General features: G+C 41.3%; 1 protein-coding gene across 3 annotated transcripts in view; it reads left to right on the top strand.

Moving 5' to 3' along the window:
- Positions 1-7,804, top strand: part of LOC122562967 (ras-related protein Rab-7b-like) — a 35,705-nt gene extending 27,901 nt beyond the window's left edge. For 2 of the 3 annotated variants that reach the window (XM_043716272.2, XM_043716271.2), the window contains exon 6: positions 1,216-7,804. In XM_043716272.2, coding sequence (XP_043572207.1) covers positions 1,216-1,299 — 84 coding nt within the window. In that variant the 3' untranslated portion in view covers positions 1,300-7,804. The remainder of the gene's footprint in view (positions 1-1,215) is intronic. The other variant, XM_087973520.1, reaches the window with a different exon arrangement.
- The last annotated feature ends 5,447 nt before the right edge of the window (positions 7,805-13,251 follow it).

Raw genomic sequence — 13,251 nt, 5'->3', positions numbered from 1 at the left:
GGAGCAGGGCAGGGAGCACCAAGAACCTTTAGAAAGGGAAGCAAACGATGTAGCACCAAGAGGAAGCAAAATTCCTTGCACTCTTTGGAATGGTCTCAGCCCATTAGCTATTAAGTTAACAGTGATTATCAGTGAGACAGAGCATTTGACTGAAATGTTTTCTGAGCTACAGAATTAATCAGCGGTTAGGGAGTGATGCACAATGTGGGAGTACTTATGTTTAGAAACTGTAACTATAGCAGATTTATTAACTTAACCTTCTTTTCCTGGATTGTGATATTTTCATTCAAAAGTGTTCCATCATTACACAATTTCAGAAATTCCCCGTAAAGGGAAAGTGCGAGTCCATGAAAAGACACTTCCATTCAAACCTCCCACCACAAGATAATAGCACATATTGTAACTAGCCCATGGTTTCAGCTGTTCTCCCAATTTCCTGAGACTTCTCAGAAAAGCTATGTCTTCCTACATGTTGTAACAAACCTATTAAACTGACACGCTTTAAAAGACTAGAGGTTAGCATTATTAAGTGCAATCAGTGATTCAGCAGGTTATTCCTAAACCTTTGGGATAGAACTGGGTTCGATCCGAATGTCTGCCCCTCTTCCACAGCTACATCTGAGCCCGGGTGTCCCTGGAGAAAAAGCATGCGATGTTTACCAACTCACTTGAGCTGTTCAGGGAGAGGTGGGCACAGCAGGGAGTGGACTGCTTTATTTTCCCCTCCAACTCTATTTTGATTTAATCCCTTCCCTCCCCTTCACCTTTTTGATCACACAGCATTGCCCTTTGATGTAAAGGGCATTACTTGTCATTGGCCCCTCGGGTGCTTCCTTTCTTCCTGGTGGTGGAAAATGAATAAAGACTTAAACACCTCTTGTTCTTCACTGTGTCCTGCACACACACAACATGGGTGCTAGGGAAAATATAAGCACTTCTGCAGTTAGGTGGTAGTGTGGAGGTAAAGAGGAAAAAAAGAATTACCAGGAGATTTGGAATCCCCTTAGTCTAGAGAGAAAAAGAAATAGAGTTGGGTTTGATTGGCTGAGGGAGTCTTTTCTTATTAATTCATCTGATTTCTTTTTTCCCCTTTTGTTGTAATATATTCAGCTGGTGGTAACCCTTCATGATCCACTAACATGGAGCTTTTTGGCAAGCCTTTTACAATTGAATCTATAAATCATGCCTTCTTGTTTTCCCTTTTCTCCTCCTAAGGATTCTGAATGGAAAGATTGTTATTTGACGAACTCCATCTCCTTAGGAGGCAACAGAACATCGACGAACAAAAAGTGCTGCTGAGCACTGGGACTGGATCAAAGTGGAAATTCCTTGTGTGGGGACTATATTTTTTGTAATGTCCTGTTGTGTTGGTTATGCCTTCAACTGTGGCTTCACACAAAGATTTATTTTTCTAAGAGTCTGTGAAGTCTGCAACTCAATTTCGTAACTAGTATAATAGCTCAATGGCTTTTCCATAATTCAGAAGTTGATTTGCATTCATTTCCTTACAGCACATGAGATAACTTGGCAGATACAGAAGCCATTCAGCACCTTGAGATTCAAGCTCTTAAAACTGGACCCATGCCAGGGTACATTTAAACTGGACAACACTTAATTCTCAACTCACTCAGGCCATTGACAGGAACTTGTAATTGAAATGGTGCCAACGCGAGATCTTCCTGTCTGGACAACAGGAGTGTAAAATCCCTTTCAGGTTCTTGGTAATGCAGTTTTCTGAACTTTACGCTACTTCGCACTGTGCTATCATAGGTGAATAGGTTATTATTGAGGGAACACAGATTGCAGAGAAAAGGAGTTGCCATAAGTGAAAGTTAAATATGCATATATAACTTTTTAATAAAGATATGGGTTGTTAGTATTTGGAATCTTCACAACAGAGCCTGCATTAAGGAACCAGACTTTATATCTCAAAAGTAATCTCACAGCTATACCACAGAATTTCTGCCCTGTTTGTACAACAGCTGCTTTGAATTCCAGAAGAACAACTTTAGTTACGCTTTTATCCATAAATCACAATTGCCAACTATGAAAAAGCACAATAAATAATGGCACTCAAACATGCACTAATTTTAGGATTTATGGATGCCATTCAGAAGTCAAAACACAATTAAAACATTGATTCTGAAGAACATGGTGGCACAGTAGTTAGCACTGTTGCCTCACAGCACCAGGGACCCGGGTTCAATTCACATCTCGGATGACTGTCTATATGGAGTTTGCACATTCTCCCCGTGTCTGCGTGGGTTTCCTCCAGGTGCTCCGGTTTCCTCCCACAATCCAAAAATGTGCAGGTTAGATGAATTGGCCATGCTAAATTGCCGTAGTATTAGGTACGTTAGTCAGGGGTAAATGTGGGGGAATAGGTCTGGGTGGGTTGCTCTTTGGAGGGTTGGTGTGGACTTGTTTGGCCGAAGGGCCTGTTTCCATGCTATTGGAAATCTAATCTAATAATCATGGCTGGAGTTTGGCTTGTAGAATTTTTTTGCATTTTAAAAAATTGTTGGTGAAGGGAACTACAGTCTCAGTTTGTCTTCAATTTAAAAGCCTTACAAGAAATGCACAAAGGCTGATACAACACTGTCCATTGCAGTTACCTGCACTACGTTAATGGATGCTGCTAGTACTGGGACAAATAAAGGAGTTAAAGGTATGTGTTTGGCTGCATACATTTACAAATACGGATCAATTCATTTTGAATTCGTTTTCAATATAACTCAATGAGATGAAAAATGTTTAAGTGCAATGTGTTCATTCATGCATTTAGCTGTAATAAATAACTATTCCATGACTCAAGAAAATATTTGCACTACCAGCATCTGATGCAAATGTGGTATTACTGAACTGCATAAACTCAATTTTAAGTGAACAAATTAAATTTATTTAAATTTTACCAGAAATATAATCAAATTTCAAAAGGATTGAAGTCATTGGAAAGTAAATTCAAGTAGTGTGTCAAGCAACCATCAGATCCAATCTTCTCAATTTCCCAATAGGGAGGTAAGTAGATGATGTGTCTCCCTCCTTCAATCCACATAGCTCTAAACAGCTAACAGGACAACATGAAATTATTATTTAATACAGCACTATAAATGTAGCATAGTCACTGATCGAAGATAAAAGTTACCAGCAGATCCAGGAGAAAATGTAAATGAAATTTATAAATGAAAGTTTGAATAATTGTTGGAGTAGGCTGGGGCTGTTTTGCCTGGAGCATCAGAGGCTAAGGAGTGATCTTATAGAGGTTTACAAAATCATGAGGGGCATGGATAAGATAAATAGACAGGGTCTTTTTCCTGGGATGGGGTGTCCAGAACTAGAGGACACAGGTTTAGGTTGAGAGGAGAAAGATATAAAAGGGACCTAAGGGGCAACTTTTACGCGCAGAGGGTGGTATATGTGTCGAATGAGCTGCCAGAAGAAGTGGTGGAGGCTGGTACAGTTACAGCATTTAAAAGGCATCTGGCTGGGTATATGAATAAGAAGGGTTTAGAGGGATATGGGCCAAGTATGGCAAATGGGGCTAGATTAGGTTTAGGATATCTGATTGGCATGGACGAGTTGGATTGAAGGGTCTGTTTCTGTGCTGTACATCTCTATGACTCTAAGGCACGTTAGCTTAGTGGTTAGCACTTCCTCCAGACGAGAGGGGTAGCCATGGGCACCTGCATGGGCCTCAGTTATGTCTGTCTCTTTGTTGGCTACGTGGCACCACTCCCCACCTTTTCCTCCGCTACATCGATGACTGCATCGGCACCCCTGCGTGCTCCGACAAGGAGGTTGAGCACTTCATCAACTTCACCAACACATTCCACCCTGACCTTAGATTCACCTGGGCCACCTCTGACACCTCTCTACCCTATATGGACCTCTCCATTTCCGTCAACAATGACCAACTCAACACTGACATTTTCTACAAACCCACCGACTCTCACAGCTACCTGGATTACACCTCCTCCCACCCTACCTCCTGTAAAAATATTATCCCTTATTCCCAATTCCTCCGCCTCTGCCGCATCCATTCTCAGGAGGGCTAGTTCCACCACAGAACACACCAGATGGCCCCTTTCTTTAAAGACAGCAATTTCCCCTCCCACACGGTTGATGATGCCCTCCAACGTATCTCATCCACATCCCGCACCTCCGCCCTCAAACCCCACCCCTCCAACCATAACTAGGACAGAACCCCCCCTGGTCCTCACCTTCCACCCCACCAATCTCTGTATACATCGCATCATCCTCCGCCATTTCCGCTACCTACAAATGGATCCCACCACCAGGGATATATTTCCTTCCCCACCCCCATCCACTTTCCGTAAAGACTGTTCCGTCTCTGACTGCTTGGTGAGGTCCACACCCCCTGACAACCCACCCACCCCTCCCAACACCTTCCCCTGCCACCACAAGAATTGCAAAACCTGCACCCACACCTCCCACCTCACATCCATCCAAGGCCCCAAAGGAGCCTTCCACACCCCTCAAAGTTTCACCTACACTTCCACACATGTCATTTATTGTATTCGTTCTTCCCAATGTGGTCTCCTCTACATTGGAGAGACAGGATGCCTACTCGCAGAGCGCTTCAGAGAACATCTCCGGGACACCGGCACCAATCAATCTCACCGCCCCATGACCAAACACTTTAACTCCCCCTCCCATTCCGCCAAGACATTCAGGTCCTGGGCTTCCTCTATCACCAGGCGCTTGGAGGAAGGATGCCTCATCTTCCGCCTTGGGACCTCCAACCCCATAGCATCAATGTGGACTTCACCAGTTTTCTCATTTCCCCTCCCCCCCACCTTACCCCAATTCCAACCTCCCAGCTCTGCACCATCCTCATGACCTGACCCATCTGTCCATCTTAGACCATAAGACCATAAGACATAGGAGCGGAAGTAAGGCCATTCGGCCCATTGAGTCCACTCCGCCATTCAATCATGGCTGATGGGCATTTCAACTCCACTTACCCGCATTCTCCCCATAGCCTTGTGACATCAAGAATTTATCAATTTCTGCCTTGAAGACATTTAGCGTCCCAGCCTCCACTGCACTCTGTAGCAATGAATTCCACAGGCCCACCACTCTCTGGCTGAAGAAATGTCTCCACATTTCTGTTCTGAATTTACCCCCTCTAATTCTAAGGCTGTGTCCTTCCCACCTATCCACTCCACCCTCCCCTCCGACCTATCACCATTACTCCCACCTCCATTCACCTATTGCACTCTAAACTACCTACCCCCCAAGCCCCACCCCTCTTCCATTTATCTCTCCACCCCTGAGGCTCCCAGCCTCATTCCTGATGAAGGGCTTTTGCCTGAAACGATTTTCCTGCTCCTCAGATGCTGCCAGACTGGCTGTGCTTTTCCAGCATCACACTCTTGGCCCTGAATAGCCACCATGCAGATTGGTTTCATCTCCATTACTTGAGGAAAGGAAATTCAGTAAGTAAAAGGAGATGTATTATTCTCTATGTGGGCAGATTGTTGTCTAAAAATCTCTTCCACTGATTCTTTTAACATTTTAATTCAAATTAATTGATTACCTGTAAATGCTCCTTCTGCTTTAAGAGTAACAAAAAGGTGGGGTACTGGGCTAATGGTCGGATACTTGATAGTGTGGATGAGCAGAGGGATCTTGGTGTCCATGTACACAGATCTCTGAAAGTTGCCACCCAGGTATATAGTGTGGTAATGAAGGCATATGGCGTACTGGTTTTTATTGGTAGAGGAATTGAGTTCCGGAGCCCTGAGGTCATATTGCAGTTGTATAAGACTCTGGTGCGGACGCATCTGGAGTATTGTGTGCAGTTTTGGTCGCCATACTATAGGAAGGATGTGGAGGCACTGGAACGGGTGCAGAGGAGGTTTACCAGGATGTTTCCTGGTATGGTAGGAAGATCGTATGAGGAAAGGCTGAGGCACTTGGGGCTGTTTTCATTGGTGAAAAGAAGGTTTAGGGGTGACTTGATAGAGGTATACAAGATGATTAGGGGTTTCGATAGGGTTGACCATGAGAACCTTTTTCCACATATGGAGTCAGCTATTACGAGGGGGCATAGCTTTAAATTAAGGGGTGGTAGGTATAGGACAGATGTTAGGGGTAGATTCTTTACTCAGTGAGTCGTGAGTTCATGGAATGCCCTGCCAGTAGCAGTGGTGGACTCTCCCTCTTTATGGGCATTTAAACGGGCATTGGATAGGCATATGGAGCGATTACACTGAATCAGCACATACACAGCTGACAGCAGGAATCCAGACGGAGCTGCCAGTCATTCTATATTTCAGAAGTTGCACAGTTGAGGTGCCCCCAGCAATCGATTATAAAAGGCTGAATAGATGAGAAATTCCAGTATTATACTGTCAGTCTCACTGTTAAAACCCATGAAAAAGATACATCTTATAGTGTGACCCTCACCTCCATCCAAGGCCCTAAAGGAGCCTTCCACATCCATCAAAGTTTTACCTGCACATCCACTAATATCATCTATTGTATCCGTTGCTCCCGATGCGGTCTCCTCTACATTGGGGAGACTGGGCGCCTCCTAGCAGAGCACTTTAGGGAACATCTCAGAGACAGCCGCATCAATCAACCAAATCGCCCCGTGGCTCAACATTTCAACTCCCCCTCCCACTCTGCCGAGGATATGGAGGTGCTGGGCCTTCTCCACCGCCGCTCCCTCACCACCAGACGCCTGGAGGAAGAACGCCTTATCTTCCGCCTCGGAACACTTCAACCCCAGGGCATCAATGTGGATTTCAACAGTTTCCTCATTTCCCCTTCCCCCACCTCATCCTAGTTTCTAACCTCCAGCAACTCGACTTGTCCGGACTTGTCCGACCTGCCCAGCTCCTTTTCCACCTATCCACTCCACCCTCTCTTCCCTGACCTATCACCTTCATCTCCTTCCCCACTGACCTATTGTACTCTATGCTACTCTCTCCCCACCCCCACCCTCCTCTAGCTTATCTCTCCATGCTTCAGGCTCTCTGCCTTTATTCCTGATGAAGGGCTTTTGCCCGAAACGTCGATTTTGCCTGTCCTCGGATGCTGCCTGAATTGCTGTGCTCTTCCAGCACCACTAATCCAGAATATGGAGGATAGTGGGCTAGTGTAGGTTAGGTGGGCTTGGATCGGCGCAACATCGAGGGCCAAAGGGCCTGTACTGCGCTGTATTTTTCTATGGTCTATGCTTGTTGCATCATACCAACCTTTTTTTTACCTGGATGATCTGCAAGGTTAGCAGGGTTATTAGAACCAGGAAACTGGTTGTTAGTACAGTTCAGGAAGCTAGTCAAAACTGTATTGCACAATCGCAGTGTATAGACAGGTGAGTGAGAGACTGTGACATTCATTTGTATTTATTGACTATAAATATTTTTTCACAAATAATTGGATAATAGTACAGTTTAAGAGACTGGTGCATCAGCTAAGTTGACTCAAACAAGTTAGATTGCTGCCTAAACAATACCATATATTGGTAACTGTTTCTAAGGCTGTCATTTCAGCCAAATATCGGATCTCCAGAAAATGAATGCATGTATGGTATGCTCCACATAGGCAATCTTTGTGTTGACTGTGCAGGCAGGTTAGTCTGGTACAAAAATGGATGATGTTCGTTACACAAGGAAATCGCTGTCTATATCGATAAATCATTGACTGAATATTCACTTGATTTAAATTATGCCAAGGCAAGAATGTACAAAAAATTCCAAAACATGTCAAATTTAATATACAACATTGTTATTGCCTTAAGGTTTATTTTATTGTCAAATAAAATGTATAGAAATTACTTCCTTTCTCGGTGATCTTTTTTACTTTGACTTTAAATATTTCATTTCTTGTGATTATGCTCTGGCCACAAGAGCAAAATGCTGCAAATCTTAAATTTAAAGAAGTGTTGGTAGCTTTCAGCATCTAATGAGAAAGACAGACTTGCATTTGTGTAGCGCACGTTCACAAATCCTAGTCATCCCTAAAAGTTGTGCAGTCAATCAAGTATTTTCAAAATGTAGTCCAAGCTACATGTATGAAATGTATCAACTAATTTGTGCACAGCAAACACCCAGAATCAGCAATGTGATAATGACCAGATAGTCTTGTTTCTTTTGTGACATTGACTGAGGGATAAATATTGGGCTGTGTACCATGAAATAACTCTCTTGCCTCATTTCAAAGTACTGCCATAGGACCTTTAATACCCACCGGAAAGAATAGACCATGCTTTGATTTAAAATGGTATCTTCAATTGCATGCACTCCCCCAGGTACTGCAGTATGTTGTCAGAACAGATTGACATACTCAAATCTCTGGGGTAGGACTTGAACCTACAGCTTCCTGAGAAGATGTTGTGATTGTTGCTATTGGACCTAACTGGAAAGGAAGGTTAACTGCTTTTCACTCTTCACTTTTGCTGCATAACCTAAAGATTGTTTCTTGCACTTACAGTTTTTATCACGGGTTAATTCATTTACATAAAATTTATTCTGCATCTTAATTTAACATTATTACTCTCTTAACATATTTCAGCAAACTAGTCAGCTCAAGTTTAGACAATGAGTGTGTACCAAATTAAACCTCCCTACTTTTATAACTGACTTTTACTTTATTTCTCTATGAACTTATTTAAATTAAAGGCATTGTACAGACACAAGTTCTTGATCTCACACCAGAGGTGATGAGGTCGGATTAGTAATGAATAGGTTAACACATTCACATCAAATTGTTTTGTCTGAGATTTTAACAAAAGCAATGTTTCTCGTTAGCATATGTTAAATGGATTCACAGTCGTGAGGAGTTTTAAATGAATGAAACCATGTATTCAGCAAAACTGATATCCCAGATTATCCTGCTAAAATAATAAATGGTTGGTAGTTATCAAAGCATAAATTTTACAATAGATTCAAGTGAGGGCAGATGTGTATTGAAACACAAAAGATCTGGATGTTGTTATCCCCAATTGACTCACCACTCAAACACATGGGAAGCTTCTGTGTTTGCATGGTAGGTACACATGGTAGGCCTTGTCCTAAGTCTTAACTTACCCTGATCAAACTCTATGGCTGTAAAACATGTTTTTTTACAAGTGTATCAGATTTGGTGTTCACTTTAATTGTAAGACTTAGCTCACTTACAATTATAGACTGAATTTGTGAGAACCTATCTAGAATGTCTATTAGTCTTGATTAATGAAATAACCATTCCTGATGAAAGTATGTTTTCATATGCATTACAGAATATATTGAAGTTATTAAGTTTTCGTAACAAATCTGTAAAGGTGATAATTTTCAGTCAATCTCCTTCAGGACTTCAGCTTGTGGTTTCTGGCTGGCTGGACACTAGTGTCTTGTTCTCTTTCATTAACTGACATCTTCTCTTCTGTCCTCAACCTTCCCATTGTTTGACAGACTGCTAAAAGTTACAGCTTATTAGCTTTTGCTACCACTGCCACCTGGACATAACCAGAGGCATCCTGAAATGTTGTTGGCTAAGCACTGTATGAAGAATACATGATTAATTTTAGATTTAACATTTGAGGTCCAGTGACTCAAGATGTTAACTCTGATTTCTCTCCACAGATGTTGCCAGACCTACTAAGCTTTTCCATCAATTTCTGTTGTTGTTTCTGATTTCCAGCATCTGCAGTTCTTTCGGATTTTTTTCATCTTAGACTGTCCAGGTAGCATGTATCAAATTTCTAATTGGTTCCTCTAAAAGTGATGGTCACCTTACTGATATTACTTCCTATTATCTCCTGACTCTTTTCCTGAGAGTCACTGGACTTGAAACGTTAACTCTGCTTTCTTCCCACAGAAGCTGCTGAGTTTCTCCAGCAATTTCCTTTTTGTTTCAGATCTTCAGCATCTTCAGTTCTTTGTTCCATTTCATTCCTGGGATGTCAGTTATTTTTGGGATCATCCCTTTCATTGGAAGCTGTCTGTCTTAGCTTACTACCTTTATAGATCTCTATTAAGATTATAGGACATCAAGAGAGCAATTTATGCCTGATTGAGAGGAGCTGTTTTCTCTCACATGGAGTTGTGAAACTTTGGAACTGTGTCTCTCAAAAAGTGGTGGATGCAGAGGTTTTGAATGTTTTTAAAGTAGAGGTAACTGGTTGCCCTGTCATAGGAAGGATATTATCAAGCAGGAAGGGTTCAGAAATGATTTATCACGATGTTGCTGGGGAATGGAATAGTTGAGTTATAAGGAGAGGTTGGATACGCTGGGACACTGGAGCCTCGGAGGTTGAGGGGTGGCCTTATAGAGGTTTTTAAATCATGAGGGATATAGATAAGGTGGTAGGCATGTGTCTTTTCCCTGGGGTGGGGGATTTCAAGACTAGGAGGAGTATCTTTAATGTGAGAGGAGAGAGATTTAAAAAAGACATGGAAGGACAACTTTTTTAACATGGAGAGTGGTTTGTGTGCACAATGAATTTCCAGAGGAAGTGGTGAATGTGAGTACAGTTACAACATTTAAAAGACATTTTGATAAGTGCATGAATAAGAAACGATTAGAGGGTTATGGGCCAAGTGCAGGCAGCTGGGAATAGTTTAGTTTGGGATTCTGGTCGACATGGACTGGTTGGACCGAAAGGTGTGTTTCCATGCTGTCCGACTCTATGACTCTATGACCTAGATTCTTGACAAACAAGAGGGTTAAAGCTTAACAGGATAGGCAGGAATATGAAGAAATCTAATCAGCTGTGATCTTACTGAATTGCAGTGTGGAATCAAGGAGCCAAATGACCATAATTCATATGTTTTTATGTTGGGTACATTCTGGTGATTAATACCATTTCCAGTGTTATGACTGATGTATCTAAGTATTATGGAAAATTCCATAGTTATTAATGACTTTCAGTTTAAAGAGCCACGTGTGCGTCCACAATAACAGTTGATGACTGAAACAAGTAAACTAAAGTCACTTTCAAAAGATCATACTGGCTTATTTTGTTCTGCATAAGAAATGAGAGCTACATTAACAAGAACCAAATCTTATCCCCTTACTGGAGTCTGTTAAAACTGAGATTACTAAGTGCCTTTGCACTTAGGTCAAAATAAGTGTACAAACCTCTTTACTGAACTTATTCCAATAATGTACACATCCAGACCTGTTATAAGACAAAACATTTTAAAACATTGCCGTGTCCCAAAATGCAGAAGTTATTTTTACTTCAAAGATTTTACATTTGTTATCCTTGGGCCATCATAAAGAGCCATAAATCTATGCCTTTACTTTTAACTTGAGTCCTTTGGCTATTCTTCTTTACAGTGAAGTGTTTTACTAATAACCCCAATAAAACAGACAATAACTTAATTCCTCACTTGCTTGATCAGGTCAAAAAATAACTCAACATAATATTGTGGCGGTTCATTCCTTCAGCTTAATTATTGTTGGATACTTTTGTAAAAAGATTATTTCAAAGTGTTTTCTTTTTGTCTTTTTAATTTTCTACTTGAAATTTATCTTTTTGTCCCCTCTGTTTATATTATGGTACATTCTTGATATTGAATTATTTATTCTAACTTCCACTTCCTGGCTCAGATGCTGTAATCAACTAGGTGAAAGTGAGTACTGCAGATGCTGGAGATTAGAGTCGTGAGTGTGGTGATGGAAAAGCACAGCAGGTCAGGCAGCATCCGAGGAGCAGGAATGCTGTAATGTTCGTTTCATACTCCACCACTTTGATTGTTTAAGGAGACACTCAGTTACTTATCCTATTCAAGAATACTTCAAATCCCCTCTGTTAGAGCAACTCACAAGGCTAAAATTCATGAAAATTTACAAGGCAAGAACTGTTCCTTTCTCAATTACAGTAAACTTCCAACTATTATGTGCTGTGAGTTGAATGCATTTCCTAAAAATTGTCATCTGCATTGAATCGAACTCTACAATTTTCAATGTGAGGAAGGAGTTTTGAGGAAAGTCTAGTTGATCAGATCCAGAATAAAGACCACAGCAGAATAAACAATTGTCTGCATCCTTAGTTATTGTATTTGAAGATGTAAGCTTCTATTCTTTCCAATCCTCTTTAAATCAATAATTGCAGAATAATTAATTGCATATTTTAAAATAAGTCTCAAGTACTTGCCTCTGACTGAGGTGAAAGCCCCCCTTCAAACCAAGTGAAACTCCACGTGCAGAAAGAACCCTGGACATCTCTGCCATTTAGTTGAATTTAAGGGACAGCACCAACTTATCTTGATTTCAAAGTTTGTCATTGACAACTTCTGCAAAGCGAATCACGTGACAGAGCTTTTACAGTGCTTTTGTAAAATAGAATCACAAAAGAATAGAGGAGAAGTAAAGGAGATTTTGCAGCGGGAAACTGTTTATTCCATCTTTTCCTGCAAGCTGCCTACAAGAAAAATTCATCTCATCTACACCCCAGATTTGTTTCCAGGCCTTGAAAATCTTTTCTTTTTAGATAATTGCTCAATTCTCTTTTGAAAACCATGATTGAATCTGCTTCCAACATACACATGAGCACATATCAGATCTTAGCCACACATTGTGAAAAAGAAGCTTTTCTTCATTGTTATTGTTTATTTTGGAAATTGCCTAAATCGATGTCATTTGGTTTTTGATCCTTTGGTCAGTAGAAGCAGTTTTTTCTCTTCTACTTTAGCCCAGACTCATTACAATTTTGAACACGTTTATCTATAGGACATAAATATTAAGGCTTTAATACATTTTTTCTTGGTTGATATTTTGCAAGCTGTGATAAATTGGTGATTGAAACACTGCCCCTTTCTGTATAATGTTTGTATAAGGTGTTCGTTTCTGAAAGGCTTGTTACTGAGGAGTGGATAACGCTCCACCCAATATGAAGACGTCATGTAGAGTTTGATGGGGAACAGCACTGGATCATGAAGGAGCCAAACCTACCCTCAAGATCTCCCTCATAGTCTTACTCAGTAGTGACAATATTTATCTTACCGTTGTAACAGGGACTTGATTGTGATTGGGAAATAAACATCACCTTATTTAAGACAACAGCCTCTTCCAGTTAGACTACAGAGTGGTGTTCCCCTCCCACATGTGGTCAGATCCTAGATGTAGGTTTACTCGCTGAGCTTGAAGGTTCATTTTCCAACGTTTTGTCACCACACTGGGTTACATTCTCAGTGAGCCTGCGGATGAAGTCATGGGGAACTTCAAACCAGCGTCGACAGGAAAATACCACATAATGATCAAATACTGAACTACAGAAGCAATCATCCCAACACC

Source organism: Chiloscyllium plagiosum, unplaced genomic scaffold (assembly GCF_037043375.1).
Source record: "Chiloscyllium plagiosum isolate Xiang-an unplaced genomic scaffold, Cpla_swu_hap1 HiC_scaffold_26, whole genome shotgun sequence".
NCBI lineage: Eukaryota > Metazoa > Chordata > Chondrichthyes > Orectolobiformes > Hemiscylliidae > Chiloscyllium > Chiloscyllium plagiosum.
The sequence above is the reverse complement of the archived record's forward strand: the minus strand, read 5'-3'. Positions and strand labels throughout refer to the sequence as shown.